Source organism: Coturnix japonica, chromosome 1 (genome assembly GCF_001577835.2).
Source record: "Coturnix japonica isolate 7356 chromosome 1, Coturnix japonica 2.1, whole genome shotgun sequence".
Taxonomy (NCBI): domain Eukaryota; kingdom Metazoa; phylum Chordata; class Aves; order Galliformes; family Phasianidae; genus Coturnix; species Coturnix japonica.
The window spans coordinates 155650379-155671391 of NC_029516.1; the positions used below are offsets into that span (position 1 = coordinate 155650379).

Sequence of the window (21013 nt, forward strand, 5' to 3'; positions counted from 1 at the left end):
TTGTTTTTTTCCAAGTCTGTTTTAAATAAGTGGTATAATTTAAGCTTTGTCACAGGAGGAGAACTGACACAAATTGTTATACAGTGATAAGCAATGTTAATTACATAATTAAGAATATAAACCTACAGTAATATACAAAACATTAAAAGTATAATGCTGGACTTTTACCTTAGACAAATCAGTTTTGTCAGACTGAACTCATTTCCATCAGACAGAACTTCAAACTTGAGTTTTCCACTTTGTATTGTAATAGGAACATCATTGGCTGTTTCCCATTGTCCTAGAAGATCGTGTATTAATCTACATACAGCATATATTCCTGGCTATTCTCCAAGTCTACTGAGTGTTCCAACAGGATAGAGCTTAAGATTACTGTAAGAGCAGAGTGTGCTAAATAATGGCCTTTTTTAGAGTAGTGGCACTGTAGCACTACTTTTCCCAACTTACAGCACTGTTTCTACTAAATAAGACTGTTTTCTTTTTTCTTATTGGATTACAATAATATGGAGGACAGGTAACAAACGGGTGTATAATAAAATAAATAGAGCAGTTTTTTTGGTAACTTTAGTGGTGCACATCATGATAAACCAATGTCCAAAACAATAACAAAGAAGATTTAGGACAATATGGAAAGCATTCTATAAGAAAAATCATCCAATTATAACCTTTCCTTTAAAAAAGACCTGAGTAAATTATTTGTCTTTTGGAACTGGAGGAACAGCAGCTTTCCAAGAGAATAAGCGAGGTTTTCCTTCTGCTCCCAGCTGATGACAAACCAAACGCCCGGAGCTAACCATGTTTATCACTGTGGTTCAGTTCTAGTACAAAAATATGAAGTGATTCCAAACACTGGGGAAAATTCCAGTGTTCCTGAAATGGCAGCACAAATTAATGTTGAACCGCAGGTCAGTCATACCTTTCCTTCCTCTTCCTCCATACCTCTTCTCTTCCTCCTTCCTTCTGAAGTTATTTTCAAAGTAGAAAGTCTTTATGCCCTGAAATGTCAGCTGGAGCTTGTTTCATTTAATGGGTGTCATTTATTTCTCTCTATCTTCAGTTCTTTACTTCTAGTACTTACTAGAAGAGTTACACGGAGTTGCTTCGTTGATTTCTGATTTAAAAAAAAATAAAAAATAAAAAAAAAAAAAAGAAAGAAAGCAAGAAAAAAGAATTGGAATGAAAATGGCAAGTTTACATCAAGATTACAGTATATAATGTTTAGTTACTTCTTTAATATTAACTTTTCTCCAGTTTGGGTTGAATAATTCTGACGTAAAATGAGTGGGGGATTCTGGTTCTGGTTGTATTTCACACTGTTTCCCAGTGTAATCAGGAAACCCATCAGCTCACAGAGAAAGAAGCCAGATTTTCACAGTTTTCTCAGCATCTAATATTAGAAAACCAAGGCCCCAGAGCGGCTCCAAAGCAGTGCATCTTTTGATGCAGCACTGACCCTGAAACATACTTGTGACACGCATCTTATTAAATAATTGGATTGTTCCACCACCCTAAGTCAAGGCTTGCTTCCTCATTTACGTGGGGGCAGTAATCCCAACATTCCCATTAATATGAATAAACATCAAAATGCGTGCACAACATCCCTTGCATTCTGTTTACTGAAGGTCATCCCCATAGATAAAAGAGAAAGAACGGGTGCCGTTGTCATTTAGTTTACTTTATGTCTATGCCATAAAATAAACTCAAGGATGCAGTTTGTAGTGCAGAATAATGGATTATAAATTGCCTGACAAGCGTTTGGATTTACCTAGTAAATCTCTGAGAATATGTCAAAACATTTCAGAAACTGCACAGACGCAGTGATGCAGTCCTGGTTTTTATTTATTTATTTTTTCCTATGTAAATAAGTGTTTATCATCCTCAAAAAGCCTCCAAGAATTAAGGACAAAAAGGATTCTCTTGTCTCCAAAATTTTAGCAGCATTCATGCATTACTGCTCAGCTAAAAGCCCCCCCCCCCCCGTGGCTCTGGTTTAAGCTCATGCTCAGCAAATGTGTGTTGTCACATGATTTATTGCTGCTATGTAGAAATGGGGCTTTTGGAGCAATGTCTTTCTGATAGAAAGAAAATGAAATAGAGACGGCACGGGGTAAAAAAAAAAAAACCAAAACATTGTCAAAAGCAACCATTATTGCTAAGTCTCAGACCTAAAAATAGTAGAACAAACAAACCCAGTTGGCCATAGATCCATGGAGGTAAGACCTTGGCCAATACATGGCTGAATCCTTGCTGCTAGAGCTCACAGTTAAACAGTGGTAACAATCAACCCTGCAGGGGTATTCCTAAGTAAATGCACTTGTCCAGTGGAGAGGGGTGCACTGTTGCACATCTCCCATTTTGGGGTGATCAGTGGGAAAGGCTGTGCCCCGCTGCAGCCAGGGAGCATGGTCCCTTGCAGGCAGTGACAGTGAGCAAGCTGGTGTCTGAATTTCCCATTATACAGTTGCTACATGCAGTTGTGTGGCAATTCTTGTTTCATTCAAGCAGAAAGAAATCTCAGAGTATGCTAAATAGTAAACAAGAACAATGAAGATGGAAAAAGTACAACTTATCCACTCTGCCAATGCTGTTACAGGGCGAAGAAACAGCGCTGAGAGCAATTCACACAATGGTGCCTATGAATAATGCTCTTTCTTTTTGTCCAAAGGCGTACAGAATCTGCCTGTTCTGCATGGCACAAGACAAATGTCATTTCTGTTCAGTTTATGAATGCACTGGGGTCTCCATGTCTCCTCTCTCAGACCAGTCCCATATATGCTTCCTGTGTTTTCTCATCAGATTTGGCAGCTGCTCCTCTTCAGAAATCTGTAATCAGTGGCATAACAGACTTCTTAAGTGAAAGTAACATTCATTTCAATGGGGGAGCAAAATTTGGAAGGTCTAAAAACAAGTCCATTATGAGTACATTTGTGTTATTTCTCATTTGTGGTTGGCAGTCTAGGTAAGATCACTCCTAGCACAGCACTGTAGGGATTCTGACTTCCTCTCTGTTTTGAATGGTAACTTTCTGACATCTCTCATGTCCTGATATTATTCATGATCACAGTGTTTAGTTCCATGGGGATTTTTTCCCAGCAACTCTGAAGTGATGACCTGAGCCATTCTTCCTTGCTGGCTTTCCTTCAAGCCTTCACATTAAGCTATATGCACTTTTTTTTCCATGTAACCAGCTCAGTCTGCAGGGGCAATAAAATATGTAGAAGCTTCTGAAACACTGCATTTAGGCTGTCATTTCTTCTGGCTGTACAGAGCAGGGCCCAGCTGATAACCACATTTAAGCAGGAACTACTATGTAACTTCATCAGTGATCTTACCCTATTCCCACATCATCTCAAAACAGCATGTGTTTGTTTTTGGGATAAGCATTTCCTTCAAGACAAAACTGAAAACATTTAACTGGTATTAGGTCAAGGAAAAAAAAAAAAAAAAAGGATTATGAGATCATACCCTTGACAAAGTAAGTTAGTTATTATGGATCCTCCCTGTTCTCAGGGATCATAAGTCCTGCTAATGTTGGCTGCTGAATTGTCTTACCAACATGGTAGAAATCTGGAAACCCTCTCTGGATCAGTTTCAAAGCATCTCTTGGGTAGACTATATTAGCTGTTGTAACAGCCAAAAACAGGTTTCTGTCTCTGCTGACATTACTTTGGCCACCTATGTGAGTTGTCACAGCTTCCTCTATTGCACCAGAGAGAGAAGGGGCTAAGTCAGAAAGCCCAAGTGCTGGAAAGGAGCACCTGGAGTGAACCATGAGGATTTGCTAGGAGCTCCAGCAAGCCCAATTATCTCTCCTCAGTGGACATTCAGGGTCCTCCAAATGAGTCCTCTTGAGGCTGCTTCTTGATGGAGCAAGGTCACCTCTGAGACGTATCTGGGGCAGATGGGAAATTAACTGGTGGGAAGTGCTGTCTGTTTGGGTTCAGTTGCTTCCCAGGATTATGTTTGTCCATTTTTGTCTACAAATGGATTTGCTGACAGGAAGATGGATGATCTGTCCTTCCAGTTTCTCTTCCCTCGATGATTCACTTATTTTCATTAATTTGCTTGTTCTGTCCTTGTACTACAATTAGGTAAATTTTATCCTCATTATACAGTCATTACTGAGTGACAAGTTTGACAATCACTGCATAAGCGTAGACCACAAGAGTTCAGATTCAGTCTGGAATAATTTGCTGACCTGTAATATTGAAATTTACATGGTATCCGTACGACATTTTGTCTAATTCTGGCCCATGTTGTCATTCTCAATTTCACGAATGCCAGAAATTAACCAAAGGAGCAAAACAAGAAGATAAATAGATATGGACATGTAAGAGGAGATAAATCCTCAAGTATTTATCCAAAGCCACGGTTTTTTAAATTAATTGGCTTGTAAGTGTTTTAATCTAGTAATCATATCCAGTGAGAAAGGAATCAGAACACTGTAAGTCTTTGACAATGAATTTACTTCATTCAAATTAGACTGAGATAATTAAATTTAAATTATCAAACCAAGGCAGCAGTCAAGCCCACAATTTACAATCAGTAATTGGGCCTGCCAAAGTAAGCTTGCATTTGGATGTCTTAAATTCAGCTGAATCCTTATGCCTCATGCATTCCTGCTCAGTGACTCGTTTGGCCACTCTGAAGTACTTCTCTGAGAGGTACTTTCCTGTTTTCATTAATGAGGCTCAGGAACAATGATGGAATTTAAGGTATCTGAAAGTCATGCTGCAATAGTCTCTAATTCAGTCACACAAGAGCTAAAAAACTGGTAAAGAACATACTAGAGTGAAGCACAAACACCTTATCCCATTCTTCCCATACTTTGGAGGTTTGTTCTTCTTTTTACCCTATCAAACTGAAACTCCAAAACTAGAGGAGAAGAATGGTTACAAACGTGTGATGACTGCTTCGTGGGAAGTAATACCGTTACTATTATGTCCTTTTTGTTCATCTTACGCAGACATGGAACATCCACCCAGGTAGGAGAGATGAATGCCAAATTAACAATGATCAGGGAAAACAGAGACCGGGTTACGGGGAAGAAAATGAGAAATAACTTCTCTGTGATAGAACCGATGTATCTTTGTACAGTCACATTCTTAATAATAACGTCAGTTAAGCGCTAGCTTAGCAAGGGTCTCTGGTTATTAATTTAAATGAAAGAGTCTATTTCACAACTTTGAGGCATTAATAACAAACATAGTATTTGTACAAAGTACATTTCTCTCTAATCTGACTATTCTTAATCATGTAACAATTTTCCATTAGGACAGGACATTTATTTAGTCCTGCTTTTTATTACAATTGGAGACAGCTGTCAGTTTGAACGCACATCTTACTACTGTGGAAAGAAGTTGTACGGCTATTTCTATTACAAAATTATAGGAATCTGGGAAGAACATTTCTTTGGCCAGTTCATAAATATTTATGCATGCTTTAATATTTATCTTGAAAGCTTCAGGAGAACAAATAGTTAACCAAAATGATGTATTATACTAAAGGGAAATAAGACTTACCAAACGTACCTGGGAGATGACTTTTTTCAGATCATCAATCCTTTATTTGCTGTGTATTGAAGTACTCCTTAACCATGCGGCCACCTCAGGAAAACAGCTCATCAGAAAACAAGAGGATTTACATACTGTTGCACCAAGCTCATAAAGTAAAAGAGGCGTATCAGCATTTTCCTTTACAAATATTTGAAAATACCAGGAATCTGTGCAATGTGAGACCATCTGAGTGTCTCATCTGTGTCCACAGCAGTAGAGCAAAAGTCAACAGAAAATCAGACCTATCTAAATCAGGGCATGGGTGAACAACATTCCTCTGTCAGAGTACGGAGACAGGCGCCCTGAGAAGTACAGACTGGGTCTCGGGTGGGAAGAATCAAAGTAAACGTGTACAGATCTGTTTGTGTATGTACCACTGAAATTTAGATGTTCCTTCAAAGTGCAGATGGAGATTCTGGATAAACCTTGGTATGGGCAGTAGGCAGAACAACTTACAAAAGCGGGAACTTGCATAAAAGGTGAGGGAATGGGTTGAGATTCATTTTCAAGTATGTTTGGCTGATATATGAGGATTTTGCGATGTTGTGTATGGTTTTGAAGTCTAGAATAAAAATGCACTATAGCAAAAAAAAACAAAAAACAAAAAACAAACCAGAAACCATGACCAAATAAACATCTTTTAAAGTGTCATATCCAAATATGAGGAAGTTCTTGAGCAGGAGTAAGAAAACTGAATTACAAATTTCCTCATACACAAAAATGTTTCCAAAGCCTCAATAACACATGCCTGGCTAATAAAATCAGCAATATTCTAGCGATAGACCTTCTCCGTGTGAAATGCCAGTTAAATGGTAGCTTGTTGTTGCAAAAGACCTATATAAAGAACTTCTTTATGGTGAGGGTGACGGAGCACTGGAACAGGCTGCCCAGGGAGGTAGTGGAGTCTCCTTCTCTGGAGATATTCAAGACCCGCCTGGACGCCTTCCTGTGTGATGTGGTGTAGGGAACCTGCTTTGGCAGGGGGGTTGGACTTGATGATCTCTAGAGGTCCCTTCCAACCCCTACAATTCTGTGATTCTGTGAAAAGACCTGGGTACTGCTTTGGGAACACAGACTCCATCATATATTTTACCATGCCAGGAGATGTCATCATTTTGGTAATGCCACATATTCAGCTATTACACAGCCAGCTACCTGTGTCAACACTGAGGTCCAGACTTGAAACAAATTCAGAGAAACTTAAAATATATATATGTGTGTGTGTGTGTGTGTGTGTGTGTGTGTGTGTGTGTGTATTAAAATGCAGTGGACTTCATAGAATTTTTAGGGTGATGGATCTGAGATTTTATGACATACTTGGCCTATGGAAATCAGTTTCTTTCCATAGGAGAGAATGTCTTCATTCTCAAGACATTACTTAACAATCGTTCCAACTATTGAATATTTTATATTGCAATAAAAATGGAAATAGACTGTTCCTACCTATCCCAGATTCCTGGACAATGAGTGCATCATCAAAAAAGTTTTGCCTAGTTTTGAATTATTTCAGAACTTTGCAATCCAGCCTCAAGGAAACCTCATCTGAATCCATTTGGAATCCAGAAATAAAAAGGATGAGACATTGTGGCCATTTTTCTGCATTTGAATCAATTTTTCTTCTAGAAACTACCTTCAGTGAAATCTATTAAACTGTTGGACTGTATTATTCAACTCTCTCTGCAGAAAGATTCTGCAGTATCTAAAATTCTCATTTAGGCTTTTAATGCAACATTTCAAAAATTGAGTCTGGAATAAGAAATGTATAGATGTGGCAACTAAGAGACGTGGTTTAGCGGTGGGACTCGGTAGATCTAGTTGATGATCCTGATGTGGTGATTCTGAAGGTTTTTTCCTGCTTAACTAAGTCTGTGATTCTTTGTTCAGCACCAAAGATTGAACAGCTTACATATGCTGAGTGTTCAGAGAAAAGCTGCCTGGCCTTAGTCTGATCTTCGTAATGATGTATTCAGTGCCGTGCTTTATATAATCTACTGTACATTTTGTAGTATTTACTGTTCCTATTTAAACTGTATAATGGTGAAATTTAAGTGATTGTAATGAGGATTCCCTAAAAGCCTTTGCAGTTTGCTTAGGGACTGACTGACTTGAAAGAAAATATCAAAAGAACAGCTGAACTTGCCAAATAGTGACAGAATATCATAGAATCACTGAATTGCTCAGGTTGGAAAAGACCTTAAAGATCATCGAGACCAACCACAACCCAACTACATTACCCTACTATCAACCCTCTGCTAAATCATGTCCCTGAGCACCACATCCAAATGGTTTTAAAACACATCCAGGGATGGTGACTCAACCACCTCCCTGGGCAGCCTATTCCAGTGCTTAACAACCCTTTCTGTAAAGAAGTTTTTCCTGATATCCAACCTAAACTTACCCTGGTGCATGTTAAGGCCATTTCCTCTCACCCTGTCACCTGTCACCAGTGAGAAGAGACCAACCCCACTCTCACTGTAAGCACCTTTCAGATACTGGAAGAGAGCAATAAGGTCTCCCTTCAGCCTCCTTTTCCACAGACTAAACAGCCCCAGCTCCCTCAGCCTCTCCTCATAGGGTATATTTTTAAAGCCCTTCACAAGCCTCATTGCCCTTCTCTGGACCTGCTCCAGCACCTCCATGTACTTTTTGTACTGAGGTGCCCAAAACTGAACTTGAGGTGAGGCCTCACCATGGCTGAGTACAGGGGCAGGATTATTTCCCTACACCATTCCTGGTACAAGCCAGGATGCCATTGGCCTTGGCCACCTGGGCGCACTGCTGGCTCATATGCAGCTGACTGTCCATCAGTACAAGGTCCCTTTCCATCAGGCAGCTTTCCAGCCATTCCTCCCCAATCCTGTATAGGGATAGGGAATATAAAACTGTGACTTGTATTTATATAATTCTGTACTACATACAGCATACACAAGGACCAAGAACAAAGTATGCAAAGCCAATAAACAGGTGAAAGAATAAACAGACCAGCCTAGATAGTAACATGAAGTTAGCAACAAGATGTTTTTTATGAATATGCCTGGCCAAGATCAGTGCCTGTCCTGAGTGTGCAGCTAAGCAACAAGATTCAGAGCTCACCCCAGGCTGTACTTTTATCTGCTGTGTGTGATCTCGATTTACTAAAACAAAACAAGTAACTGGTCCATTAGATACATGGAAAAGGACTGTTTTTGGAAGGTACAAGATAATTAAACAAAAGAAAACAAAAAGATTCCCTCTAGAATACAAAAATATTCCATAGGCCATATTTATTTGAAATTCTATCATGTAGCTCACACAATTGATTTATAAATGTGTGATCTCTACTGCACAGAACACAAAATGGAGGCTTTCAGGTTTTATCAGAGCCCTGCAAGGACTCAACAGTTTTATCTTCAGGGATAAATAATCCCACTGAGGAAAAGCGAAAAATGGCTAAAATAGACAAATGGATTCAAAAGCCCCAGTGGGAAACTTCCAGTGTTCCCAACATGCAGGGCCAGACTCCATTGTTTGTAATGGCAGAAGGGTGTTTTATGTGTCCAGAAAATGCTTTTCACAGAATCACAGAATTGCAGGAGTTGAAAGGGACCTCTGGAGTTCATTGAGTCCAACCCCTTTGCTAAAGCAGGGCCCCTTACAATCAGTCACACAGGTAGGTGTCCAGACAGGTCTTGAATATCTCCATAGAAGGAGACCCCACAACCTCTCCGGGCAACCTGTTCCAGTGTTCCATCATCTTTAGCGTTAGGAATTTCTTCCACACATTAATATAGAACTTCCTGTGTTCAAGTTTTAGGCCACTGCGCCTTGTCCTATTGCTGTGCGCCACTGAGAATGTCTCCCACTTCCATTTAAATATTTATAAACATTAATCAGATCCTCCTTCAGTCTTCCTTTCCCCATTCTGAAGAGACGCGGGTTGCTCAGTCTTTCCTCACACAGGTGATGCTCCAGGCCCTTTATCATCATTGTGGCCCTCTGATGGACTCCTTCTAGGAGATCCCAGTCCTTCTGGAACTGGGGATGTAAATAAGAGGATGTAACTGCACATGTTTGTGGTCACACAAACAGCCCAGACCAATCAGCATTTAATTCCAATGCAAATTAAAATGTGTGTGCGACTGCAGCAAATAAGAGGTTGAAAATGGAACAACATTAAGAAGGAAGATGTAGTTGATGCACCAAAGAAAATAAAATTGAAACCAAATATCTGATTTTTTACAATTAGATGCATCTTAAAACCCAGACTGTGATCCTTCCAACTAATACCTGGGCACTCTGGGGTACAGCACGAGTGCTAACAGCATATAAGACTTCTCAGCAAGGAGAAACCTGCAGTTCTACATTACTCTGCTTTCTGATAGGAAAATGTTGCTTGGTATTGCTATTGTGAAGTCTCCTGAATTTAAAAATACACCGTTTAAAACTGTTTGAAGTACACAATTGGAGCTGAATTTCTAGCCACCTTGAAAAAGGTTGAGACTTGCTTGTTTTCATTTATCTGCCAGCTATGTCAGCAGTATTTCAATCAACACAGTTGATGGGGTTTATTTTGCTAAAATCTTTCATATGGATTAAGTATTCAAGGAACGACTGGATGTTGTGTTGAGGGACATGGTTTAGTGGGAGCTGATGGTAACAGGTGAACGGTTGGACTGGATGAACTTTTAGGTCTTTTCCAACCTTGGTGATTCTATGATTCTCCAAGTACATGTGAATACAAAATAGGTTTGTAGAAGTAGTTGCTACTGATGCCTCTTCTTAACTTGTTCAGCTGACAAGAGCAGTTGCTGTTTAGTGACCCTCATGCTCTTTCAAAGAAGACTGAAAAGCTTGTGTGATTTTTTGAGCCCTGAGCAACATTCTCCAACCTTTGTGCTACGCAGAAGTATTTATATGGAATAACCAATACGCTTACATCCTTCGGGGATACAGAATTTCTTTTCCTCCAAGAACGATGCCTAAGGCAATTAGATAAAAACTTAGATCAAACTGATCTTTGTAAAGTGTTACTGTTTTTAACTGATATCACTTTCCCCAAATAAAAAAGGGGATGCTAAAATCTATAATCACTGTTCTGTTTCTCAGTTTATGATTTAAAGCAGTAAGTCTCCATAAAGTAGAAGTACATGAGGAACAAAATGTGCAAGTCGGCATTTTGCAGTAGTAATACAATATTACCACATACTCCATGTTATCTTTAATTCTCGCAACTGTTTACGATATGAATAGTGAAGTTTCTGAAAGCTATTTTGAACACTTACATTGTATGTACAACTCTGATTTTGATCTCAGAAAGAAAAAAATGTAGTTAGAATTCTTAAAGCTTTCAGCAGATAACTATTGCAATGTAAGAAAAACAAAAAACTTAGATATTTAAGTATCTGATCATCAATATAGCATATGTTGGGCCTGTTGTTCTCTCAGTTTCATTTCCTTCCCAGACAAACTGGGGATGTGGGTGGAGGACAAGGAGGAGTGGGAATGTTGCAATTCTCAACACAGAGTTTGGGCACAAGCAACATATTATCTGGATCTGGGTGTTAGGGAATGTATCCAGTTTCCACATTATAGACAAAAAGCAATCTGTCAAATCAATCACATGAAGTCCTTATACAGCCAGAGGAAAAGACACCAGTGTCTTTGAAGACCTCCAGAGGGAGAACCCGTCTGACTAAGTGCAGGCATTTAAAAGACATCAAACAATGAAAGGAAAAATGTACCTCTTTACTTCTCTCGCTCCTTTCTGAAGATTTTCACAAGATTTATTTGTTGCTGTGATCAGTGTCTTTATGTCATTTTGGCAAGCTTCTCGTAACTGAAATACTGCCACACAGGAACCATCTCAAAACAATAGATACAAAACATTAAAACAACATAAATGTACCTTCGATTAACTGGGAGGGTTGGTGTGGGGTGCAGCACCACTGTCCAGGAGGGACAAGAATATACCATGCAACAAACTGGCTGGGCTCATCACCAGGGCTTTAAATGAAAACTTCTGGAGAGGGTGGTGTACTGCTGAGTGACAGAGAGCCGGGAAACAGTTACTTTAGGAAACAGTGGAGGAAAACCTCAGATTTGTCCCAGAGGTTTGTGGGAGGGCTCCTCTAGGAAGGCAGTGCATCTGAAAGCCCAGCTGAAGTGCCTCTATACCAATGCACACAACGTGGGAAATAAGCAGGAGGAGCTGGAAACCATGGTGCACTTGGAAAACTATGATCTTGTTGCTATCATGGAAACATGGTGGGATAACTGCATAACTGGAATACCACATTGAGTAAGTTTAGGTTGGATATCAGGACAAACTTCTTTACAGAAAGGGTGGTTAAGCACTGGAATAGGCTGCCCAGGGAGGTGGTTGAGTCACCATCCCTGGCTGTGTTTAAAAGCTGTTTGGATGTGGTGCTCAGGGATATGATTTAGCAGAGGGTTGTTAGTTAGGAGAGTATGGTTGGGTGTCATAAAACAAGAACTGAACAGCCCAATGGCCCTAGTGAATAAATATATAAATATATATATATATTCTGTTTCTTGATCAGGGGTTTACAGCCCTTTGTTAAGGAAAAAATGCCATTAATAAAATCAAGTGTCTCAGGATAGAAGTGAAAACATATTGTCCTCCTGTTTATACAGAGTGAATCTAATCACTGCAAGGTGATCACCAAGATTGTCTCAGAAAAGTAAAGAACTGCGCCCAAATGTTTTTCAGATTAAAAATGACCACAGTAGTATTCCACAGTACTAACAAATCCTGGTTTCCTGTAGCCTCCAGGCTCGCCATCCATTCTCCATCTCTCAGTGTTTTTCCACCACGGTTCTACTTTCTCCACACTTGGCCACATCTCCTCTATTTCCCTTTGCCAAGGATGCCTCCAGACCTGCTGCGATTCTGACACTGTGTGCTCAGGCAACAGCTGTTTTTCCACTGCCTGGCCAGTCAGCACTCTTACACTCACCGGCAGCTGCTCAGGAGTGCTTTGAGCTGATGCCTCCTCATCTTTAGCTTATATCAGGCAGTCACTTGAGTCACTTCTGTCCATTCAGGCAGAAAACATGATTAAATTTTGAAGTTTGATTTTTCTGATATTTCTTCCCATCTTTCAAGCTGACTCAAAACTATCCATGAATATACATATGAAACTATATATGAACAGTTCCATTCAAACGCAGTGGGTGAAATGCTTAAGCAGTTGAACAAGCACCAAGAAAGAACAATGTGACCTGTCCTCTAATGATGTCAGGTAAAAAAATAAACAGAAAACAAATAATGAAAGCATAATTACTTTAAATGTAAGGGTGAATATAATGTGATGGAAGAAACTCTGAGGAAAAATATATTTAACATTTTAATTAAATCTATAAATTCAGATAATAAACACTCCAGATAGTCATTAGAAAACACAAGTGTACAGTGATATATAGTGACAATAATGCAAAGATGGTACAAAAGAGGGGGTGAAAAGATTCCAAAAGGTTATTTAAAAGAAAGACTCACTCAATAAAGGCCTTCAGCCTGCTGAAAAACACTAAAACAACCTCCACCAAAGGCTGGTGGTCAGCCCTTAAATGAGGTCTAGAGGAGGTCAGGCTCCGCCCCTTCCGGGAGCACAGCTGAATTACCCTCACCTGTTCTCCCACAGCTGACCTGAAACTTGCCTCAGCTGATTAATCAGAGGTTCAGTGATTTCCCATACACACAAAAAAAGTAGCCAAGTCTGCAGAAGTGAGAAACAGATTTATGAGGCATTTTGACTGATAAGCTCCAGTATGTTTGTGTTTTATTTACTATGGAAGAATATAAACTGGGGGTTTATTTATCATCATCTGTGTTGAACCAAATGACAGAAGACCACAATTAAAATTAAGATCCCCTGGCAGTAGGAGCTGTACTGTTTTTAGGCTTCGCAGCCTTGAGTTTTGGTTCTACTAGATTCTCCTCGTTGCCATTTGTGTTGTGGTGCCAAGGCTGAGCCTCCAAATCTGGATCGGAAGCTTTACCAGGTTTCATTGCTGTTAGCTGAAGGAACTGTGGTTGTGGCCTGAATTTGGCTTCCAGAGTCCAGGATTTTTGTTCTTCCTCCCTCCCTCCTCAATGTCCCTTCTGTGCATGCCCCCAAATATAAAAGACTTTGAAAAAGAAACTTTTTGTATTACCAGAAAGATTAAGAAATGAAACACTCCAGTCTGCCAGGTCAGGCTCATTTTAATATGCCAGACCAAGAAGCAAATCTTAAATCCTTCTGAAAATGCTCTATTTAGTCACTCATTTCTTGACCTATACCGAAACTTAGGAGTCTGATTAATTTTTTATCTCACTTGAAGTAGAGCTCTGTCTTAACACTAGCAAAAGAAAGTACCTGTACTGAGGTAAACTGCACCAAATCAAACGGTTCAAGCAAGCTTCTGATATCAAATGTAGCACTGTTCCTCTGCCAGCCAATTTTGCCTAGATATTAGGATTTATATGAATTTTATATGTATGGTTGTCTGAAATGGTCCATTTTGATGTTGCTATTCATAGAAGAGCATTGAAACCAAGGCACTATAGTCAGATCTGCAATTCAACATGAATTTTCTGAAGTTGAGCAGAATCAGTCACAACTGCATCGCTGTTATTCATTCTGCCCTCATGAGGCCTCATTTGGAGTATTGTGCCTCCAGCACACAGAAGGATGCAGGTCTGGAGGAGGACCATGTGTATGATCAGATGGTAGAGCACCTATCCTACAAAGATGGGCTGAGGGAGATGGGCTTGTTCAGGCTGCAGAGAAGGATTTGGAGAGATCTCACTGCAACCCTCCAGTACTTGAGTTTATAAACAGGAGGGAGTCCTGTTATATAAACAGGAGAGGTTTTTTACATGGTCTGATAGTGAATGGACAAGGGTGATAGTGAATGGACAGTGGTTTTAGACTAACAAGAGAGTTTATCAAGGTTAGATGTCAGAAGGAAATACTTTACTCAGAGGGTGGTGAGGCCCTGGCACAGGCTGCCCAAAGAGGCTGTGGATGCCTCATCCCTCCAGGTTCTCACAGCCAACAAGGATGGGATCCTGTGCAGTCTGATCTGGTGGGTTGCAGTCCTGTCCACCACCCAGGGTTGGAGCCTGATGATCTTTAATGTCCCTCCCAACCTGTCATACTGTGATTTTATGATTATATGATTCTAACGTCTTATTTACAGCAGAGCTGTGGATTGCCTGTGTACGGACTATTCAGACATGTATCTATATAGTTGTTATGTGCTGTTTTCCATTCTTAGTGCTTGAATGACAGGAACAAGCTTTGAACTTAGACAGACTACCTTAGCATCAGCATATATACTGCAGAAATACTTCTGAAGATCACTGTTCAGATTAAGTGTCTTCTAATCCAGATGGGATGTTGAGGAAAGGCATCAGCAATAGCTCCGCTGAGCTCTGTATGAAGCAGGTCTTGCTCGGGAAACCGACGCACAGCTCTATGGAAGAGCCACACAGAACCACAGAATGGCCTGGGTTGGAAAGGACCTCAAGGATCATGTAGTTCCAACCCCCCTGCCTGGCAGGACCACCAAACATACACCTTTACTAGATCAGGTTGCCCAGGGCCCCGTCCAACCTGGCCTTGAACACCTCCAAGGACGGGGCATCCACAACCTCCCTGGGCAGCCTGTTCCAGGGCCTAACCACTCTCCTAGTGAAGAACTTCCCCTAACATCCAACCTAAATCTTCCCTCTTTCAACTTAAAACCATTTCCCCGTGTCCTGCTATTGTCAGCCCTTTCAAAGAGTTTACTCCCCTCCTGGGTGTAGGTTCCCTTCAGGTATTGAAAGGCTGCAATGAGGTCACCCCGCAGCCTTCTCTTCTCCAGGCTGAACAAGCCTACAAGCCTTTATGAGCCACGTTAGGAAGGAGCTTTTTTGGCCTTCCATATCACGACCACATGATCCTTGAGGTCCCTTCCAACCCGGGTCATTCTGTGATTCTGTGTGACCAGTGAGGGTGAGGCGCGGGCAGCCCGACAAGCCGCCCCGACTCCTCACAGCCCCGAGTACAGCGGGGCTGGAGCCCGTCTGCGGCGCTCAGCCTCGCCCCCTGCTGGCCCAGCTGGGCACTGCCTGCAACCCAGCCCTTATCTGCCTCAGGGCGGCAACCGGCTGCTGGGCAGGGGCAGGCAGAGGCCATCGGCTCTCTCTAGGCCCACGAACGGGCACACAGCGAAATCCCCTCTCATGGCCAAGCCCTTGTCCAGCCGGCACCGGGAGCGCGCTTCTCGCTCGGGACGTCAGGGCGCGCTCGCGGGCCGCCGCCGCCCTCCGCCGCCCTCCGCCTCCGGCCGCCAGGTGGCGCTGCAGCCCCGCGAGCCGACAACCGCCTCCACCCGCCGGACACGTCACGGCAGCGCGTGCGCGCTGAGCCGGGGCGCTGGTCGGGGCTGGGCCGCGCCCGGCCCGTCCTTCCCTCCCCCGTCCTTCCCCACAGCGCGGGGTGGGTTGTGGCTGCGCGCGGGCGGCGGCCATTGTTGGCGGGAGGGCGGGAAGCCTCACAGCGGGGCGGGCGGCCTCTCAGCTGCCCCTCGCCGCCATTTTGCTTTCACGCAGCCACGGCCCGGGCCATCCGCGTCTCTTCTCTGTGTCGCGGGCGGACGGCGGTGTCGCTGCCAGCATGGCGGCTGTGAGGGGGAGGGGCTGAGCGCTCTCCTCACGGCGTCCTCTGGGCCCTCCTGCCTCGCTGCCTTCAGCCCCGTTTGGCTCTCAGCCCTCAGGCCGTCGTTACTGTTAGGATACAGCTTCCCTGTGCAAGGGATGGGGAAAGGAGATCTGTTTTTAAGTATATTGTAGTAAAATTAATTGTTAAGAGCTAGATACTGGGGGGACCTGTGTGAAATCTGGCGGCCTGTGCTTCATAGTGTTAATAAATTGCTTTTTATCTGAAGTGTAAAATCGGTTCTTTGTTCTTTCTGTGCTGTATGGTTTGTGGAGAAGTCTTTGTGCTGCCTGTGAGTGGGTTGGGCGGAGTGTGTGTGTGTGTGAAGGGCTGCAGGAGCTGCTGGTGCAGTCAGGCCTGTCCCAACTCCACTTAATGACCTTTAAAGGTCCCTTCCAACTCCAGCAATTCTATCTATAAATCAACTATACATGATGGAAATGCACAGAAACATTCAACCATTTCAAGACATACATTTCTTATTACTATTATTTTGAAAGAGCATTATTTCTACCCTGATTTTGTGGTTTTATTGGGGGAAGGGGGTGCTGGAGCTGGGTGTATGGAGCAAGTAGACAAATCCTTGCTTAATTCAGCTGTTTTGCTAGTTATAGTTACTGTTGTATAAGTAGTGAACTTTCCCCCCCTCCCAGTGGGATGGGGCAATGAATGGAAAAAGAGTAGAAATCATGGGTTGAGATAAAACTATTTACTAAGATAGAGAAAAGAAAAAGGATAATAGTTATGACTAAATATATATATATGTGAATGTATATAAGAAGTGATGCATGTGCTCACCACCCCCCAACCAATGCCCAGCAAGCAGAAGTGGAAGATGAACTTCCATCCCCTTCAGAACTCCTTCCCCATGATGTTATCTGGTATAGAATATCCCTTTGGTCACTGTAAGTCAGCTGTCCTCATTCTGTTCTCTCCCAGCTCCTTGGGCCCTTCCCTGCGAAGGCCTTGGCTCTGTACAACACTGCTTAACAGCAACTGTAAACATGACTGTGTTATCAGCATTGTTTTTCTCCTAGAACCAAAATGTGGCATCATAGGAAACAATTCCATCCCAGCCAAAACTAAGACATTGACTTTTCCCAAAGTTTACTTTACCCTTTACGGGATTTATGTCTGACATCACCTGACTGTTCAAGGTGAATCTCTTCAGAAATGCAGTGGTGGCTGCTGCTTTACGTGTAAAAGGAAGTGCTGTATTTCTGTCTTCCAGGATGTAATGGTTTATCTTCCTCTGAAGAGTTCAGATTTCTCAACTGCTTGAAAATAAAGGCTCATGTCTTTGAACCTCCTGCAAGAGTTTCTGATTATGGCCTCAAGTTGCGCCAGGGCAAGTTTAGGTTGGATATTAGGAAACACTTCTTTACAGAAAGGGTAGTTAAGTACTGGAATAGGCTCCCCAGGGAGGTGGTTGAATCTCCATCCCTGGATGTGTTTAGGAGCCGTTTGGATGTGGTGCTCAGGGATATGATTTAGCAGAGGGTTGTTAGAGTTCGGGTACTATGGTTAGGCTGTGGTTGGACTTGATGATCTTCAAGGTCTTTTCCAGCCTGGGTAATTCTATGATTATAAATGTTTATGGGCGTAGGTTCTTTTGTACCTCTGTGCAAAAATAGTTAAAGACCTGTTGGACAAATAAAAGACATGTGTGATGGGAACATCTCTTCTATGTAGCTTGGGAATTATGTCTTGTTTGTAGGACAGGGAATACCAGCATACGTGTCTTACCAAAGTGAAAACTCTTCTGCTCTGTTCCCATCAGTCTAGGTGCTATAACCAGTAAAGAAGTTTATTGTGTTTGTTTCCACTTTGTCTGGAAAAAGAAAAGAGGAGGAACTTCTTGCACAGCCAGGATTAAAATTACACTGTTCTTCTCTCTGCTTATTTTTAAAATGTTGGATATAAAATGCATTAGGCAAAAGATGGGGCTAAGCCAAACTCTTCTACATCCTGATGGTTTATTAAAAGATACACGTTAAAAAATAAAAATAAGAGAACAGATGGCCTCAGAAAAGATAGCTTGTAAGTGCAACTCAGAATGCTATACATTACTTCTTACATTTTATAACTTATGTATTTAGTGATATGAGACCTTTTGGCTTTTGTGAAACCCATTCTCAAACAGTGTCAAGATACACTGCAGGAAGCTATAAACAGGCTAGTGATAGGATAAGGGGGAATGGAGACAGGGGAGGTTTAGGTTAGATATGAGGAGGAAGATTTTCACCCAGAGGGTGGTGATGCACTGGAACAGGTTGCCCAAGGAGGTTGTGGATGCCCCATCCTTGGAGGCATTCAAGGCCAGGCTGGATGTGGCTCTGGGCAGCCTGGTCTGGAGGTTGGCAACTCTGCACATAGCAGGGGGGTTGAAACTATATGATTATTGTGATCCTTTTCAACCCAGGACATTCTGTGATTCTATGATTCTGTGATTCTATGAGTTAGTTAGTTTTTCATAGTATGAGTTACAATATTTTGAAGTTAATAATGTTTAGTGAAGTTAAATTAATCTCTAAATACCTATGTATGTGAACTGTTTTGATGCTCACGATCACTGGTTGTGATATTCAGATAAAGCCACAGTTGCAGAAGGGGCCAAGCCCAATGCAAATGAGCGGGTGAAGAATTTGACTACTGCAATACAGCAGGCGCATTTGGGTTGCAAGAAATACAGTTCACTGCCTCACCTCTTTCAGGGAAGGAAGTGGTAGGGTAGATAAATGATGAACTGTCATCTGTTCTGAGCAGCTGAAGATGGGATAACCCAAGATGATAAGTTTGTATGCTGAAATAGGAGCAGATGTCAATTAAGACAGTTTGTCTGGTGCGGGTTCTGTGGTTTGTGTCAGCAGTGCGGGCTGCTCAGACAGCCTGCTTGTGAAATTTGGTGTTTCCTGACACCATTATTTGTTAGAAGGAGTTAGAACTGGGATATTGAAAAAAAAATAAAATAAAATAAAATAAAAATAGGGTTTTAAATCATTTGAGCAAAGCTGAATTGGATTTTTTTTATTATTATTTATTTATTTATTTTGTTATAAGTAACTACATGACATTATACGCTGTCAATTTTTAAATGAGAGTCGTAAAATTATAGAACCATTAAGCTTGGAAGAGACTTCTAAGATTGTCTTGTTCAACCATAATCCTACTACTGCCATGCTCACCAAATTGCATCTATAAGTTCTACATTTACTCTGGGTAAGCCTCACTAGAGCTGAGTACAGAGGGACAGTCACCTCCCTGTCCCTGCTGGCTGCACTATTTCTGATACAGGCCAGAATGCCATTGGCCTTCTTGGCTTCCTGGACATACTGCTGGCTCACATTCAGCCAGCCATCAACTGACATCCCCAGATCCTCTTCCTCCTCACAGTCTTCCAGCCACTCTGTCCCAAGCCTGCAACATTGCCTGGTGTTATTGTGAGTAAAGTGTCAGACCTGGTATATGTTCTTCTTGTCCTTCAGCTCATTGGCCTCAGCCCAGTGATCCAGCATGTCCAGGTCCCTTTTCAGGGCCTTCCCACTCTCAAGCAGGTTAATGTTTCCTCCCAACTTGGTGTCACCTGCAAACTTACTGAGGGCCCATCCAATCCCTTCATCCAAATCACTGAGAGAAGCTGAAGAGACTTTCTCTGGCCATTTCTGATAGTTAGCGTTATTATTGTTAGAAGTAGAAAGGCTGCTAACTGCAGTGTTTATTTACCTGCCTTCCGGGAGGAAGGTGGCACACGGTTGTCCATAGAATAAAGGCTCTGTAAATATTTAAGCAATGCTATAGTGAGATACAAAGCAAATTCCCTTTGTAATATTTAATCTTCAATATAGAAGGCATACATAAGCCTATGTTGAGAATAAGAGTCCTTTGTATTCTACACGCTTCTTTTTTTTTCTGAAAGATTATTTATACTGTTCCAATCTGGCTTCCTTCCCCAGCCCCTGTAGGCAAAGCCACCAGTGGTTGTGACCTTTTATACAGAACTTCTTTTGAGAACAGAGGAGCCCCATCAGTGCGGTGAGAGCGAAATGTGGTATTTGGTCTCTGCAATTCTTCCACAAAATCATTCTTTGTGGATCTAGCCTGTACATCAGAGAGAATTTTATCTAAACTGATTTAACGTTAGGGAGGAGGGTTAAACAGCGCTGGTATTTTTATATGTAGAGGTTAGTAATTTATCACTGCAAGTTTTACAATGCATTAATTATCAGAACAATTGGGCCTATTGAATGGATCTGAGGCAAAAGCCACATGTTATCAGATTAAATTTAGAGTTGTGTAATTTTCTCATAGCCCTTCCCTTGGAAGCCCTGCTGCTTCCAGTATATGGTGAGGTCTGGCAGCGAGGTTAACCCTGACCCCCGAGTGTTCTATATGGACTTGTTCATTTTTGCCACATTCTTTCAGTTTAAATTTAGATTTGCTGTCAGCTATTACGCCTATTGCAACAAGCTTCATGAGCAAAACATTGAAACAGATATGCCTTTTATCATAGACGTTTTTGCTGAATAAGATCAGTGAAGATCACTTGAAAGCTGAGAAACAGAGTGCAGAAGCCTTTGGTCCTAAAAGACACAAATAGTTGAATGTAATATATTTACTTCTGAATCTAGGAAATGAACAAATAATTGTTTAGATGATGGACTGTTATCGTTTACACAGTTCTTACCTTTGTAGTTTGTTATTGGTAGCAATGAAATATCAGCTATGTATGTGAACCCAAACTCTGGCTATGAAAGTATGTGCATCAAAAAC

General features: G+C 41.7%; 1 protein-coding gene and 1 long non-coding RNA gene across 6 annotated transcripts in view; one reads left to right on the forward strand and one right to left on the reverse strand.

Annotated features, from left to right (window-relative positions):
* STARD13 (StAR related lipid transfer domain containing 13) overlaps window positions 1–21013 on the forward strand; it is a 269538-nt gene that overhangs the window by 40779 nt on the left and 207746 nt on the right. Inside the window, exon 1 of one of the 4 annotated variants that reach the window (XM_015852035.1) lies at window positions 4843–4985. The exons of the other annotated variants lie outside the window; for them this stretch is intronic. Coding sequence (XP_015707521.1) covers window positions 4941–4985 — 45 coding nt within the window. The 5' untranslated portion in view covers window positions 4843–4940. Of the gene's footprint in view, window positions 1–4842; window positions 4986–21013 lie in introns of those variants that run through there. 4 annotated transcript variants of the gene reach the window in all.
* Window positions 16–5662, reverse strand: LOC107308272. Of its 2 annotated transcripts, none has more exons than XR_004305961.1 (2): window positions 5532–5662; window positions 16–1111 (listed from the first exon to the last, which is right to left on the reverse strand). It is a non-coding gene; the product is annotated as an uncharacterized LOC107308272 (long non-coding RNA). The 2 variants fall into 2 exon arrangements; XR_001552729.2 differs by having other exon boundaries at window positions 5523–5662.